The sequence below is a fragment of the Styela clava genome, chromosome 7 (assembly GCF_964204865.1).
Source record: "Styela clava chromosome 7, kaStyClav1.hap1.2, whole genome shotgun sequence".
Taxonomy (NCBI): Eukaryota; Metazoa; Chordata; class Ascidiacea; order Stolidobranchia; family Styelidae; genus Styela; species Styela clava.
The window spans coordinates 17,725,917-17,744,176 of NC_135256.1; the positions used below are offsets into that span (position 1 = coordinate 17,725,917).

General features: G+C 37.8%; 1 protein-coding gene across 1 annotated transcript; it reads right to left on the reverse strand.

The window, feature by feature from the left end:
• Positions 1-280: 280 nt before the first annotated feature.
• Positions 281-7,067, reverse strand: LOC144425202 (uncharacterized). Its single transcript, XM_078114684.1, has 2 exons — positions 3,831-7,067; positions 281-409 (listed from the first exon to the last, which is right to left on the reverse strand). Exons 1-2 carry the CDS (start codon positions 7,065-7,067, stop codon positions 281-283), a joined length of 3,366 nt encoding a protein of 1,121 aa, XP_077970810.1.
• Between the last annotated feature and the right edge of the window lie 11,193 nt (positions 7,068-18,260).

An 18,260-nucleotide genomic window follows, 5' to 3' on the forward strand; every position in this document is an offset into this window, starting at 1 on the left:
AGTTTTTTGTGCGCTGTGTGTGGTAGCGTGTAAATTCAGCAATGCAGCAACAATAGAGGCCTCAACATCCTCTGTTTCAAATTCACATTTGTTGATTGGGCATCTGATCTTTGGCATCTTGATGTCACAAGGTATCCCACGTAGGGTAAATCATAGACAAGTATAAATCACTATTTGTTTATTAGGCTATCAGTAAATAATGATTTACCCACTATATGAAAAGAAAGTATATGGTGAATAACGAATACCAATAAATATATATATAAACAAAAGCACAATGCTACTGATAGTCTATTAATAACTTTGTCTTTTTTTTAGCTTTCATTCTAAAAACAGTTTCTGAACATGTTGAAGGAGAAAATTTTGCAGATATTCCGACATCATGCAGGACGTTAATGAAGGCTGCAACCTGTGACAAAGTTGGATTTGGACTTGGAAAAAATCCACGAATCACCTGATGATCTGAACAAAGTAAAGCACACAAGTTTTTTCGATAAAATTCTGATATCACCAGACCTTGCATATATATGTAGCTAAGGCAACTGCTGCTGTTCATGTCCACAATCGGTAGAGAACAAACGTTTGAACTCAATGGAAGGAGTATTTATATTCCGGTATTTGTACTAGTTCATGATGCAACAACAAATCCTTCGACTTGGTAATTTAATTTACAATATCTTCCAGTACTCAAGAAGTTTGATATAAGCTTTCATACCTGTCGAGTGGACATAACAAAGTCGCAAAATAATTTTCGTAGTCAGAAAGAAAAACTATAGCTGCATTGTCTAAAAGGTTGTCTGATTAAAACATAGAATTAAATGAGTTTAACTGCAGACCAACAAAAGAATAATAATTTATTATTATATCGAATAATATATTAGATTTGTACATGTATAAGTAATTTTACCCATATTTGACACCGCTTCATTCTCAAGTCCGTTCATTTCCTCTCCGTGCTCGAGGTGAATAAATTCTGCAAACGTTCAATTTGTGTCAAAAAACAACAAATGTCTTAAATTAGAAGGAAAATAATAAAAGAGTTTACTAGTACTTTTTATTGTTATGTTAATCAAGAACTTTCCACGACGTTTTGAAAGCATTCAATTGGGATACATTTGTGTACACAACATACCATTGTCTGATTTCCTAATATGATAAGTTCCATCTTCTTCATAGTCAACATGAAATTCAAATTCAACATATCTGGCAAATAAAACAGTGTTACAAAAATTGTCCTTCTATGCAACCTGTTATCTAATTATTAGGCTTCCCGCTGCTTGTCAGCAGGGAACCTATTGTATTCCTGTGTTTTATTATTATTATTTATTCATTATTATTATTAGGCTTCCCGCTGCTTGTCAGCAGGGAACCTATTGTATTCCTGTGTTTTATTATTATTATTTATTATTATTTATTATTATTTATTATTATTTATTATTATTATTTTTTTTTCAAATTGGTCCTACAAACTTGAAATTCACCTCAAATGTGCAGAAGTTCTCAGCTAGCAATAAAATGCAAATTTTATGCATGACTGACCACGCTTTCACGCTCCAGTGAGCAAAACGCGTATTCAGTTTTTTTGCGATTTCTCAAAATTGATACATGGTATTGGGTTGAAATTCATAACATTGATTAATGGACATGTTCCGGATACAATATGTCAAGGATACGCATGAGTGACCTCGGCGATACGCTCCAGTGAGCAATATAGGATTTCACATTTTCATCTTCTTCTCGAGAACGACACTACTTAGAGACTTGAAATTTACATCACATGCAGACAATAAGTCCCCCATCATAATTTGCAAATTTTATGCATGACTGACCACGCTTTCACGCTCCAGTGAGCAAAACGCGTCTTCAGTTTTTTTGCAATTTCTCAAAATTGATACATGCTATTGGGTTGAAATTCATAACAATGATTAATGGACATGTTCCGGATACGATATGTCAAGGATACGCATGAGTGACCTCGGCGATACGCTCCAGTGAGCAATATAGGATTTTACATTTCCATCTTCTCCTCGAGAACGACACTACTTAGAGACTTGAAATTTACATCACATGCAGATAATAAGTCCCTCATCATAAATTGCAAATTTTATGCATGACTGAACACGCTTTCACGCTCCAGTGCACATAGCATAATTTCAGTTTTTTTCGCATTTCTCAATTACTATTGAATATTAAGAACTCAAACTTGGTATTTGAGGTCGGTTGATCCACCACAACTTATGTTAGCCTTTTGGGGTAGCACTCCCGGTCACGTGACTAAGTCATGCATGAGTGATTTTTTCATATTTCACGTTATTTATTAATATTTAATATTAAGAACTCAAACTTGGTATTTGAGGTCGGTTGATCCACCACAACTTATGTTAGCCTTCTGGGGTAGCACTCCCGGTCACGTGACTAAGTCATGCATGAGTGATTTTTTCATATTTCACGTTATTTATTAATATTTTTATTATTATATTTTTTCAAATTGGTCCTACAAAGTTGAAATTCACCTCAAATGGGTAGAGGTACTCAATTAACAACAAAATGCAACTTTTATGCATGAGACCACGATTTCACGCTCTAGTGAGCGTGTTTTTTTTTTGTGGTTTCTCAAAATTGATTCACGGTTTTGGGTTGGAATTTATAACAATTATTGATGGACATGTTCCGCATATAAAATGTCAAAGATAGAACTCAAACTTGGTATTTGAGATCAGTTGGTCCACCACTACTTGTGTTCGCCTTTTGGGGCTGCGCTTCCGGTCACGTGACTAAATCGTGCCTGAGTCATTTTGTCCTATTTCTCGTTGAAATAGTTTCTTGCTGCATCAAAACATGTCACGAGTAGTCATGCTGTCGAAACATGGTATATGCGTATCTCTAACTTGGAATGTGAATTCATAGGGTCTACCTTTGTAAATTATTTCCAAAGAATATCAACTATTCACTACGTGTGTATTTTGTACGTTTCTTTTCACAAAAATAGATTAATCACAACTTGCGTATTTTGAATCTATTTAGGGTGAAACGGGGAATGGGACGGAACTCAAAGCTATTCGAATACCATTATGGTAGCTATAATACGTCGGCAATGATTCTACAGTTACTTTACATGTTTTCATTTTTATGTACACGTGATCCAAAAGAGTACACCCGTCTGTGGTGTAAGAGTGGACAACCTGAGTAAAGCCAGCAATGCTGAACATCTGCTCGATACATTTATTGTCAGCCAACAGATCTTCATTGAAATCGCCCATTATGAGACAGTCCATATCCAGATTTGCAAGTTCTTTTAACAAAATCTTCAACGCATTGCTAAATTTCGACAAAGGATAAGATGGCGGCCTGTAAATACTCACTAATACGGTATCTTTTTCGACGAGCAGAAGGCACAAAAATTCCAGGTTAAGAACTTCAATGTCCATCACCCTCACTTTCAATTCGCTTCGAAGCAAAAATCCAACTCCCCCTTGCTTTTTTGTTTTAAATTGTCCGAAAAAATCATCGTTTTTATCATAGCATTCACTTCTGTTTCGAATTACGATATTAAAAACAGAAGATTGAAGTGAGCAGATGCCGTGCGTTTCAGTCAAGCAAATAACGTCGCATTCTGTAAACCGGGAATCACTCATCAAGTCTTCCCAATGTGCACGTAATCCTTGAATATTTATCAAACATATTTTCAATATAATATCGATATTATCAAATATTTTGCATTTTTCAGGTAAAAATCGAGACATATTTGACATGGCACTTTCAATTCCTTCGTCGCAATATATAGCGCTTTCCCTGAAATTTTCTATGATGAGATTCTGAACACATCTCACCCTACTGAGCGCGACATACATTTGACCAGCTTTAAAGGCTTTTTTGAAGTCAACGAGAGCTGCGTCCACTGTAACACCTTGCATTTTATGAATAGTGCATCCCCACGACAGTTTAAGGGGAAACTGTTTGTAACTGCCGCGGCCTGAAAATGAATCTTCGACTTTTGTGATAGGAACGCCGTCCTCATATCTGCATTTTGATCTCATTCTCAATGCGGCGCCAATACGATGGTCGTCAAATCGGACATGGATGACATCTACTTCAATTGTACCTTCTGCGCGGTGAATGCTCACAATGGTACCAATTACACCGTTAACAAGTCCATCGGTTGCATCAATGTTGCGTAGCAACATCACCCTAGCCTCAACAGAAAATTTCAAAGTCTTTTGCAATTGACCCATTGGTATATATGACCGACAACTGGATGAGCGATTTTCTGACGTGGGAGTTAAAACATCAGCAGCTATTTCTACTATTTCCTTATCAAGAGAAAGAAGACGTTTCAAGTTAAATTCATTCACTTGAGCGTTTGTTGGGTAAATGTGGATGATATCTGATTTTGTTTCACCAGTTTCACGCTGAGAGATCATCGAAATATCACATGCGTTCATTATCTCGCCTTTTTTCTTTGTGCGTATACGATTAAGCATTTCTGCAAATTTTTTATCGCCCTTTTGCCTCATAATTTCGTTAAGCTCTACTAGCTTAAAATAACCATTCCATAGATCGCCCAACGGATTTGGCTTGAACAACGGGGATGCTTTAACCGGAGGAAGTTGATAGAAATCCCCTACTGCAATTATGCTTACTTTGCCAAATGGAAACTCATCGCTTGCGCTTTTTATTTGGCGCAATCTTCCGTGAATATATGATAATAATTTGTAATCGACCATTGAAATCTCATCAATGATCAATAATTCCAAATTTTCATACCTGCATTTCAAGGTGTTGAGTTTTTCTTCTGCAAGTGGTCTGTATGGAATTGTCGCTTGTACTGGAATGCTAAATGTACTGTGTATTGTTGTGGCTTTGATATTGTATGCTGCAACCCCAGTGGAAGCGGTCAGTAATACTAGGATTTGAGAAATGTTTTCTGCTCTGTTGGCGAGCACCTTGGATGTCTCGTAATAAATTGCTTTCACTAAATGTGATTTCCCGGTTCCAGCTCCGCCAGATATAAAAAGATGAAATGGATCAGGATTTCTTCCATTTGCTTTTTTTACACACCATTGTCGAATCGCGTAAAAAACCTCAGTTTGCATTTCGTTGAGAGATCTTAGGATTGGCAAGGCTTCCTCTTTACTAATAAAAACATTTTTTACGAATGTGATCTCGCTTGTCGTCTGATGTAGATCAGGTATATCATCACATTCCTGCTCGTCTTCAACAGTGTGTATTACGTTGCTGTCTCTACCCTCGTCACGAGTACGCTGTTGGAGCTCTGTTATTAGATCAGCCCACTCATCTTGTGAAAGCTGTTCATCAGCTAACATATTTCCGGCTTCCGAAAGTTCTTCGCGTATATTTTCAAACTTCCGCATATTTTCTGTCACGAGCTCTTTTACATTCATGCTTTGACCATGAACCGAGCACTTGCCAAATTTGTAAAATTCTGTATAATTTTTGTAATGTAGCGGCTTCAGATCTTCGTCGGCTCGGTGTGGGAAAAAAAGTTCCAATATACTTCGATAATATTTTTCACTATTTTTTTCTTTACGAAAACGGGGGTATCGAACTATCGCGGGTTGAGTTGTTTCTCTCTTTTGTACATGACCTAATCCATTTTCCAGTTCCAGAGCTTTTTTATTTCCTTTTGCCTGTGTTTGTGACAATACGCGATATCTTGAAAAAAACTCACCATAGCATATTTCGTCAATTTCCTGTTGTCTTGGCCTTGCCCTATATTTTTCTATCATACTTGTCATCCACATATCAGACGGGTTGATCTCGCCGCCACTTGCTTTCAACTTATTTTTCAGCACTGACAATGGCAAGCTTATTTTTACAGAATCACCCCCGGTTGGTAAAAACACTACGTTTCGTGAACATCTTTTTAAAGGCATATTGCAAGCTCTGAATGCCGACTCCTGTGCACTCACTTCCCTGTTTCTCAAATACAACATCCCAATCTTTTTCATAACGTCCTTTGCAGAATGATGGCCTTGGTTCAAGCATTCGTTAACGCATCCTTCCATTAGAAAGCTCATTTCTCTCTCTCCCTTAGAAATATAGGATAGAATATAAACTACACATGCATATGCATCCGTTACAAATTGCACATCTAAATTAGCGTTCCAGGCCCGCAGCAATGTAGGGTTATATGGATTAGTCCATATGCTACTACATTCTCTTTGTAATATCACCGAGACCTTCTTTGTGATCATCCTGCACGACATTTCGATATCGTCCTGAGTTATGTTCAACTCTTTAAGCAGTTTCGCTAAATTTGCATCCTCATCACATTGCCATTTTTCATTGAAGATGTGTGACATTATTTTTTTTAATATATCCTTGGCCTTGGCAATGGCCGAATCATCTGCAGCAATACCTTGGTCACACTGAGCTATAAACGTCCTGGAAGAAGGTGGCCTGGGAAAACCATATCTACACACAGTGCCTTTCTTCCGGCACGATTTGGTGTGGGATTTACTATGCTGTTGTACACTATTAACTATGTCAAAGAGTTCTTTGTCTTCATGCTCTTGTGGAATCTGACAAGTTACGTGCCTATCTATATATGCTTCAACCTCCGCGTTGCTGTTGACCCCGTATTTCGGGGAATCTTTCACCCACAAGAGGCAGTGAATGTGAGGGGAGCCGCGTTGTTGGAACTCTACTCTGAAGAAATAATCTTCCACTTCCCCAAGAGGTTTACATGAAGAAAGTATAACATTTCTCAAGAAACTCTGAAACCGATTTTGAAAAAGTCTGGCAGTCATCACACAGTTTTCGCGTAGAATTTGACATTTTTCCAACCAATCGATTTCTGATGACAAACGCTTATCACCCCTTTGACGAAGCAAACAGTCAAAAACTTCCGGCCATCTCATTTCCGCGGACGAAAAAGAGCAAAACCAAGTCGGCAATCCAAGCTGGCGGACCATTGCCAATAGGTCTTTCTGCGCGGCCTGCCAGAATGCTGGCGTCCCTCTGACAGGTCTTAAAAATTTGTATGCCTCATCTGATGTTAATAGTGACCGAATATATTTTCCATCTGTTATATCCTTAATAGTCATTTTCGAATTGAAGAATCAGTTCCTTTGCGCAATGCAATTGAAATGTTTGATAAAATTTGATTGAGTTCACTCCTATACTGTGAGAAGAATATGTAATCTACGTTTTTCGAAAATCGATCATCAGCACTCATCAAACGACAATTAATATATCTCGATAAAGTAATTTGTTCGTCCCGAAATGCGCCAAAGGTCCCACGGCCTGAAGGAAAGAGTGTTGGAAAAGCTTTGGCTTCATTTTTGTCATCCATCAATATTGAAATTGGGCGGTTCCCTTCAGCGGGAGCAATGCACAGAACGTCTTCGGAAATTTGGTCTAAAACTTCTTGAGCAATATCTACAGGTTGCAAGCAAGTGTCAAAAGTGCCATCTGATATAATAACATCTTCGGAAGGTGCCTCCAACAGTTCTTCATCTTCCTCCTCTTCACGTAGGTTTATGTCAGGATTCCAGATTTCGTTAAACGTTACATCAGTGTAAAAATCATTATTCTTATTTAACCACATGATGGCGTCCCTCAGGTTACCTTTATCTGCAACTTGGTAATCATAGTAACCCTTGTATGAAAGTTTTCTTTTTAGTTTAATTGTCAACATTTGGTCATCCACTCTCACCCGTGGTAGGACGGTAACCGTTTTTTGGACATTGGAAGGTACACATATCACTGGACCATGAATTCCGTATTGGCGAGTTTTGGGCAACTGACTTATTTTCATGAAAGGAATATGTAGCGAGATTAGATGGCGCTCAATAGAGTTTAGTCTCGTTAACTCCGGCGGAACTTCCTCTACAAGCATGTTGTTGTCCCACGCTTCGACAGGAACTTTACCACTCTTGAGTTTGCTGCTACAAGTATGACATATCCAAATATTTCTTGCGTTAACAAATCCACAGGGCTTCGTGCAAAAAGTGTTACATTTGTGCTTATATTTTGTACTGATGTTCCCGCATTTATACTTATTTCTTTTGTATACGATAACGCTTTTACGGAAAAACGATCGAATGCATATGCAGCATACGCAATCTGGTCCACATTTTATCGATTTTCTAAATTTTTCAATAGAATTTTTAGCTGACATATCGCGTTTACTGCACCAGTATTTCTTTTGAGCTACGTTTCTGACACGTTGGTTATGTTTTGAATCAAATCTGTACTTATTGGCACTCCTGGTTTTAACTTCCTGCCTGTGTAGTTCGTCAAGATCGTATTTCTTCACGCTTCTAGTTTTCATTCTCTCCCTGTGTTTTTCGTCATGTTTGTACTTCTTGACACTTGTGGCTTTCATTTGCTCCCTGTGTTTTTCGTCAAGTTTGTACTGCTCAGCACTTCTGGTTTTTACTTGCTTCCTGTGTTTTTCGTCAAGTTTGTACTGCTCAGCACTTCTGGTTTTTACTTGCTTCCTGTGTTTTTCGTCATGTTTGTACTTCTTGACACTTCTGGCTTTCATTTGCTCCCTTTGTTTTTCGTCAAGTTTGTACTGCTCAGCACTTCTGGTTTTTACTTGCTTCCTGTGTTTTTCGTCAAGTTTGTACTGCTCAGCACTTCTGGTTTTTACTTGCTTCCTGTGTTTTTCGTCATGTTTGTACTTCTTGACACTTCTGGCTTTCATTTGCTCCCTGTGTTTTTCGTCAAGTTTGTACTGCTCAGCACTTCTGGTTTTTACTTGCTTCCTGTGTTTTTCGTCAAGTTTGTACTGCTCAGCACTTCTGGTTTTTACTTGCTTCCTGTGTTTTTCGTCATGTTTGTACTTCTTGACACTTCTGGCTTTCATTTGCTCCCTGTGTTTTTCGTCAAGTTTGTACTGCTCAGCATTTCTGGTTTTTACTTGCTTCCTGTGTTTTTCGTCAAGTTTGTACTGCTCAGCACTTCTGGTTTTTACTTGCTTCCTGTGTTTTTCGTCATGTTTGTACTTCTTGACACTTCTGGCTTTCATTTGCTCCCTGTGTTTTTCGTCAAGTTTGTACTGCTCAGCACTTCTGGTTTTTACTTGCTTCCTGTGTTTTTCGTCAAGTTTGTACTGCTCAGCACTTCTGGTTTTTACTTGCTTCCTGTGTTTTTCGTCATGTTTGTACTTCTTGACACTTCTGGCTTTCATTTGCTCCCTGTGTTTTTCGTCAAGTTTGTACTGCTCAGCACTTCTGGTTTTTACTTGCTTCCTGTGTTTTTCGTCAAGTTTGTACTGCTCAGCACTTCTGGTTTTTACTTGCTTCCTGTGTTCTTCGTTAAGTTTGTACTTCTCAACACTTCTGGTTTTAACTTGCTCTCTGTGTTGTACGTCAGTTTCGTATTTCATTACGCTTCTTGTCATTAATGCTTCTCTGTGGCTTTCATTATATTTATATTTTGCTGAGCTTCTCAAATTTGATTTTTGGTTGTAGTTTTGATCGGTTTTATACCTTCGCCTGCTACTTTTTTTCACATTATCTCGATATTCTTCACATAATTTATAGCGCATATCGGCTTCACTCATACTTGATGTTGTTTGCTTTTCTATGTGTCCCACCTCATACCATTCGGTATTTCTCGTAACTTTGTGCTGAGTAACCATGGCCGGATCCCCCTCATCATCGCCATTCTGCCAACTCTTGACGTCCGTAACAATTTCATAATGATTTCCACCTTTGTTATATAAATATATCGATCCCCTTAAATGCGTAACGTAATTGCGATTCAGTAACGCTCTGGAATACTTCAGCCACCTGTTTTCAATATATGTGTATATGTCTAATGCCAGTAAGTCACAAGCAGAAAATATTTCCACTTCTGTTGCCCACGTGCCGTCATCAAACATCTTGGACTGTTTGATATAATTCTCAACCCCATCTTCCGCGTATTCATCGCGCAAAATTGTTGAAAAGACGCATGGATTTTCTTCGATATTTTGCGCAATTGCTTGCCTAAATTGTGCGTTATTGTGTTCAGTTCCGGACAGCTCATGAGATAACGCATTGAAAAAGCAATTTCCGTCTGCCTTGACTGAAACAACTTTTGCAGGTTCGTTCAGTGGTTTGTTGATTGGATTTTCATCTATTAACAATTCGATTTTCAATCCCAGTTTTTTACAAATGTCAAATCTTGTGGCATAGTTTAGTCTAGAAAAAAGCATCTCGTGTTGAGTACTTTTAACTTCTTGTACCACATCTGTGTCATTTCCAGCAACAACCTGGGTGATTTCGACGGCGACCATTTCAAACTGACAAGCAAAATCCTCCGAGGGCGAGATATTTCGGTGTAGTTTTTGAAGGTGACAATGAACGTCATCCAAACACCCAAATTCAAGCGTAAGTGACGTGCCATTATAGCACACCATACCATCTCTATTACGAGAATGGGGATCAAAAACAAAGTACGTCGATTCGTCCTTGATTATTCCCAATGTGTTGCTGTTCAGCGTAAAGAGAGCACATACGCTGCTACTAAACGTCTCTGCAAGAGCATCTGCAAGCGACATTATGCCAACCATATGTTCGGACGGAGCTTCTGACGAACCAACAGCACCAGTTAATGGGCTCTGGTACTTTATTTCGTACAGTACGTCATTCAACTCATAAGTTGAGGGCAACTCTGTGACCATGAGATAGTTGTCAATATAACCCAAAAAGTCTTGGACCCCACGATATAGTTTGTCGCCTTCTACGAGAATTTCATCCAAATCATTTGAACGCCATAAAGTTGCACGAGTATTGGCGTGCTTAATAAGCGCAATCAGGCAGTTTGCAATGCATTGTCGTCCCCGGCTGGAGAAGTTAAATCTAGCATCAGACTGGCTGAATTCGCCAGTAACTACCTTACGAGCAAGGCGTTTACGCGCCTTTTTCCAGTATCTTTTTCGTGGCATTTCTACGCACAATAATAGTTATACCGTATTAGTTAGCAACTAATTCCAGAAAGTGCTTTCAACAACGATTTCTGCAAAGGAATGATTTATTATCCTTTCGTCGATCGTCTTCTCAAAGAGAGCGCTTATCGCGATGCGTTTTTTCCTCGCGTGTTTGCTTCTCTCGCTTACTGCGTCGTTAGCTGAATGTTACTATGAGTTCCGCGTTTTATTGCGGAGAGTAATCACTACGTGAATTAATAACATGCTTGAAAATGAAATTAGATGCTTTCTTAATATGAAATTGTTCCTGCTGTGGTTTACATTTTCGCAGTCTGAACGATAGTCAAAAAGATATTTACGCTTTTGCTTCTGTCATCCCCGAAGAAAATAATAAAACTTCATTCTCGGTATTGTGTTGACTTTTTATTACATTATTTTTATTTTGTTAGGAGGTAGGCAGTTATGAACACGATCGATCAGCGCAAGTTGCTGAGTCAAAAATGAATTCACGGCGAATGTTGTCCGCGAAGTTCTCAGCTAGCAATAAAATGCAAATTGTATGCATGACTGACCACGCTTTCACGCTCCAGTGAGCAAAACGCGTTTTCAGTTTTTTTGCGATTTCTCAAAATTGATACATGCTATTGGGTTGAAATTCATAACAATGATTAATGGACATGTTCCGGATACGATATGTCAAGGATACGCATAAGTGACCTCGGCGATACGCTCCAGTGAGCAATATAGGATTTTACATTTTCATCTTCTTCTCGAGAACGACACTACTCAGAGACTTGAAATTTACATCACATGCAGATAATAAGTCCCCGTCATAAATTGCAAATTTTATGCATGACTGACCACGCATTCACGCTCCAGTAAGCAAAACGCGTCTTCAGTTTTTTACGCGGGAAGCCTGTTAAAGCTGCACGCAGCTCTAGTTATTATTATTATTATTATTTTTTTTTCAAATTGGTCCTACAAACTTGAAATTCACCTCAAATGTGCAGAAGTTCTCAACTAGCAATAAAATGCAAATTTTATGCATGACTGACCAGGCTTTCACGCTCCAATGAGCAAAACGCGTATTCAGTTTTTTTGCGATTTCTCGAAATTGATACATGGTATTGGGTTGAAATTCATAACAATGATTAATGGACATGTTCCGGATACGATATGTCAAGGATACGCATGAGTGACATCGGCGATACGCTCCAGTGAGCAATATAGGATTTTACATTTTCATCTTCTTCTCGAGAACGACACTACTTAGAGACTTGAAATTTACATCACATGCAGATAATAACTCCCCCATCATAAATTGCAAATTTTATGCATGACTGACCACGCTTTCACGCTCCAGTGAGCAAAACGCGTCTTCAGTTTTTTTTTAAGCGGGAAGCCTGTTAAAGCTGCACGCAGCTCTAGTTTTATAATTGTGTTTTCGAGAATTTATTGGAAAGCATTATTAACTAGAGCTGCGTTCAGCTTTAACACGCTTCCCGTGTAAAAAAACTGAAGACGCGTTTTGCATACTGGAGCGTGAAAGCGTGGTCAGTCATGCATAAAATTTGCAATTTATGATAGGGGACTTATTATCTGCATGCGATTTAAATTTCAAGTCTCTAAGTAGTGTCGTTCTCGAGAAAAAAATGAAAATGTAAAATCCTATATTGCTCACTGAAGCGTATCGCCGAGGTCACTCATGCGTATCCTTGACATATCGTATCCGGAACATGTCCATTAATCATTCTTATGAATTTCAACCCAATAGCATGTATCAATTTTGAGAAATCGCAAAAAAACTGAAGACGCGTTTTGCTCACTGGAGCGTGAAAGCGTGGTCAGTCATGCATAAAATTTGCAATTTATGATGGGGGACTTATTATCTGCATGTGATGTAAATTTCAAGTCTCTAAGTAGTGTCGTTCTCGAGAAGAAGATGAAAATGTAAAATCCCATATTGCTCACTGGAGCGTATCGCCGAGGTCACTCATGCGTATCCTTGACATATCGTATCCGGAACATGTCCATTAATCATTGTTATGAATTCCAACCCAATAGCATGTATCAATTTTGAGGAATCGCAAAAAAACTGAAAACGCGTTTTGCTCACTGGAGCGTGAAAGCGTGGTCAGTCATGCATAAAAATTGCATTTTATTGCTAGCTGAGAACTTCTGCACATTTGTGGTGAATTTCAAGTTTGTAGGACCAATTTGAAAAAAAAATAATAAAAATAAATAATAAATAAATAATAATAAATAAATAATAATAAATAAATAATAATAAATAATGATAATAAAACACAGGAATACAATAGGTTCCCTGCTGACAAGCAGCGGGAAGCCTAATTAGTATGCTACCAGATCCGAGGCAATAGACTCGTAACTCTTGGACGAGTTCTCAGGTAGGTTTGGTAATTTAAACAACATATGAAAATGTATGAGAATCACTATAGGTAAATAATTTACTTTTAATTTTAGCTATTTTCAACAATATTTTACGTATTGTAACACATTTATATTCGGTAGATTTTGCTTTTTGTTTTCATATATTTACCTGGACTCATTTTCCTTCGAAACAGCTTGGAATCCTGTTTCTGTAGACGTGATATTAGTGAATCTGACACAAGAGACCATAGACGTTATTTCATCAGCCCAGAATACCACGTAGTTTTTGATAACTACAAAATGGGAAAAACTTAAATTACGGTGTTTCCCCAAAAATAAGTCCTATAGCCTGAAAATAGGACCTAGCCTAAATTTAAAAATGATTTTAATCCAAGCCCTACCCTTAAAATAAGATCTAGCCCAGGGGTGGCCAACCTATGGCGCATGCGCCAAACGTGGCGCATTGTATGATTAGAGGTGGCGCATTGCATCTTTAACCCTTTTCATGCCAAAATTGTTAATTGCACTTGGCTTCTCCACGCCAAGCCGTTTTTTTGCGATTTAGATGGCGACTTTTGATTGTACTTAAAATCTATTCTCCTTACTCCACGTCGCCCACTTACGGCTTGTTGGAATTAGAAACAACAGGCGATTATCGACGTTAGCTTTTGGACGGACTTTATGACATTCATTCTAGACTTTTAGCAAAAATTAGTAAAATTTACTATTTTTTCCCTACTGAAGTAAAAAGTTCAGAACTTCTGGAAAAATAGAAAATCGTCATTTATCAGCTTGAAGCATGGATTTTCCATTGTCCAGACTTCTCAAATATCTCCCAATAACCATTGAACAACCAGTTGAATTGCCCAAGCCTAATAAAATTTTTAATATATCAACCCACAACATGCTGAAAATGACCCCTAAATACCACCTTTCTCATCCAAACTTCAAATGACCGTTGTCAACAAAAGCGAAGCGTAAAATCGCTTGCTGTGACGCAAGTACTAATCTCGAAGAAGCCTGGAGTAAAATCACGCGAGGCTAGGCCAAACAGCTGATTAGCAAAGGCCAATTAGAATCGAGGGTAGAGTAGAGTAGATTTTGATACTAAAGGCCTGTTGTCACAATATTACGCATAACTTTACTTCTTAATCGTACCTTTTTCTCTTCGTTGTTAAAAACAGCTTTATTGCGTACTGTTCATAAGACAGAATGCGTTTTTCTCCTACTTTCAGGAAGGCTGTAGTTTTTACTTGAAGCATGGCGTCGCAATGGTTCCCTCTTTCGTAATCAATCGTAATCTGTTTATCGTAACTGGGTAGAATTTTTGCGTGAATACGAGAATTTTCGTTGAGTTAACTATATATATGCGGCTGTCATTGAAATTTATTCATTCAGTGTTTAATTCAGTGATTCGGTAATTCTCTAAATGAGTGGTTTTTTGTAAACTTAATTGGTAAAGTTTCTTCTTGTGTGTGTAAAGGCGTGTATTAAGGTTGATTTTTGTTTGTAAACATTTGCAGTTGTGTACTTTTCAAAATTTAAGCTTTGCTTTTATATATTTTGTTACCCAACACAGTGCGAAAGAAAATGAACAAAAGAGAACAACAAGAAGCGGACATTAGGCGTGGGAATACAAGAGATTTACGGCGCATCTGAAACATTATGTTTAAAACGTGGCGCATGGTATGTGAAAGGTTGGCCACCCCTGATCTAGCCGATAGCGTGAAATTTGTTTTGACCTAATCGAAGGCAAGAAATCTCTCTTACACGTTTCAAATGGTTAAACTAAAACGCGGGAGAAAGGAAAAGGTTCAATGAGTGAAATCTTCATTGGAATTTATGAATCTAGTGACTGGCATGACATTCCAGAGGATGATGATATGGTCAGTTTTGAATAATGGCAGTTTTTTTTATGATAAAAACGTGTTATTTTTAAGTAAATGGATATCGAGTTTCATATTTTGTATATTTGAAAATCTCGTAATTTTCTACTTCGTAATTTTATTTTTGATAAATGACATCCCCTCATATAAGCCCTAGTGTTATATTTGGAAAGAAAATTAAAATAAGACCCTGTCTTATATTTGGGAAACACGGTATATGTTAGCTTTGGTTGATTAGAATTTAATACTAGTTACACGAAAATGGTTTTGACTGATAACGGATTGGAAGTAATTACTTTAATATTAACTTAAAGAGTCATGTTTTTCATTAAAATCAGCAAAAACAAGTGGGTTCAACACACTTCTATAATTTAGTCTCAAATTGAGTTGTTATCTTCATCTCCACCGTACCTTTCCAGCATCGATTTCCATGCCCTCTGAAATACAGCTTTTCTGTAACTGACTTGCATTTGTTATCAGTGCAATTGATTGAGTAATTCAACAATTGAAATCATGCTCATTATGACCGTAAACACATCTATCGCATATAATATTCGAAAATTTGGAAACAGGGGACGCGACAGGTCACTTGAACTTGTGCGCGTCGCTTAATCAAACAATTGGATTTCACAACTCACTCACGAATTTTCGACGAAAACACACAAGTCGGCACACGCGTCGATAGATGGTGGCAACCCGAATTTTCTAAATTGAAAACGGCAATACAAAACACTAAAAAGTAAACGGAGAACACCATAAGTTTCGTTTAATGATGGGCCGCGACCGATTAAAAACGCTTTTTTAGACATTGCGAAACGCAAAATTTCGGGAGCTACCATAGTATACGTACCAGGGCATTCTCCCTTAGGATTGTTTGCTTTATCGCCTCAACATTGATACGCCGTACAGTACTGGTAAGTGTTGTACGAACAGCTCAGATTTGTGGAATTCACAAAATAGGAATCAAAACAAAATATAATCGGGCACATTTTCACGCATTTTTGTGTCCACGGATTGTCATGATATTTTCTGAGTAGTATTGCTTTTATTTCGCCAACACAATCGCAGATTAAAATGATCACAATTAAATTAATAATAAAGCAAGGCGATGAATATTCATTTTTCATTTACTGATATACTTTAAATATATTTTTATTAAGTACTGAATCAACTTGTACTTTCTGGAAATTTATAACAGATAGTGAGATTTTTCTAACGACGATAACAAATTCGCAAGATCGCAATAAATATGTAACAAAATTAAATACGAGAATATCGGTCAGAGACCGAAGACTTATCGATCGAAAGTTAGGGGATCCCCAAAACAGCGCTCTTACTCCATAGTGACACCTTGTGTCCCATCACTAATTAATTGATAACTCGCTAATTATACGACATAATTCATCCAAAATCAATAGGATTCTGGTACGACATATAATGAATGCACATGCAAAATCTTGAGCATATTCAATCTCGCTTTCCGTGCATCTAACAGACAAACAAACAGACAAATACCTATCAAATACTTACCGATTAAAATCGATAAGTAATAATCGGGCAATATATTCTCACATTATTATGTTCGCAGATTGCCGATTGGCATTTTAAAGAAGAAATGCTTTCATCTTGTCGTAAGTCGACGCAACCGCGAGTTACCTTGAACACAATTAAATTAATATAGAAAGACATTTGATTGAATATTGTGCGACAGAAAGCCAATTATGTATACACTAAAAAATCGGCTCTTTTCAACGAACGCGTAATTGCGGCGAATTTACGGTTTTGAAATTCGTTACAATTCTGTTGTATTTGATTTTATTGCTTCTTCGCACAGAGTACGGTTGCAATAAACGCACTTTGAGTCCGCAAAGGTTTTCGCGGTTAAGAAAATAGTCCGCGACCAAAAAAAGTTGGGAAAAGCTGACCTAACCTAACGGCGCTACAAATACGACTCGACCGTCAAAATGAACTTTACCATCTTGCGACCAACTTCCATGGATTATACTGGTCGTGTATGCCAATGAGATGATTCAATCGTACGTCGACAAAACATGATTGACGGCATTCGTAAATGTAGGCTGGAATCTCAATTGGTAATCAATACCCATAATTAGTGGCTTAAAAATGTGCTACTAATTAGGCTACTGATGGCATCGGCTTTGGAGTCACTTTTTTAAAATTTTAACAGGCCTTCCGATATCGACTTATCTGAGTTTCTTTTCAGAAACTCATTTAATGTCGCCTGTATTTCCGTGCAGGGAAAAACGATGAGGAAATAATCAAATATTTGCACGCTTGGTCTTTTTCAACGAATGTTCTGCCATATCCTGTTGTATATACAAATTTCTTTTACGTGGCTGAGGAGGCTGAATAGTCAAAAACAGTCAAAAATATAAGTCGCTCAGTGAGTGTAATCCCTTCCAAACTATTTTTAACCATGAAATATTTTGTCGTAGCTAGCGTTGCCAACTGCCCTTTAATCCAGCGTATAGTCCCACAATTGAGCTTATCTTATCTGAAACTTAATGCAGCTTTTACTATAAAATGTCGAAGAAAAATACTTTATACGAACCAGAGCACTATTGCTTATTTCGGATCAGCATCATATTGTCACAAAACTCACGACATGGCCAATTATTAAGGACGTTAGTGATGATCGTGAAGTTCCCCTCTAAGGAGACAATCCAGCAAAGATCGATACGGCGATCCATAGGGCGCATTTGGCCCCACAGATCACCATACGGGCCGATGCGCCCGGTGGTGGGATTCAAATTTTTTGTCAGCGGGTTCCATCACAGAAGACATATTTTTTAGTTGGTTTTGTTACAAAAATTCACATTTTTTTTAGCAAATAAACTGATTCTTTATAATTACTTCCCAATTAACATTTCAAAATAATGATAAGTATCATTATGTCAAAATTAGCATCGGAATTTTCGATGATGTTGAGGATTGTCTATATTGCTGTATATATTATATACTCGTTGATAATGAACTTAAAATCCATTGACAGCAACCAGCAATGCTAGCCGGTTCGCGGATCTCATAAAATTCCGTGAGACGGTTCTACGGAACCGGTGCAAACCAGCTGAATCCCA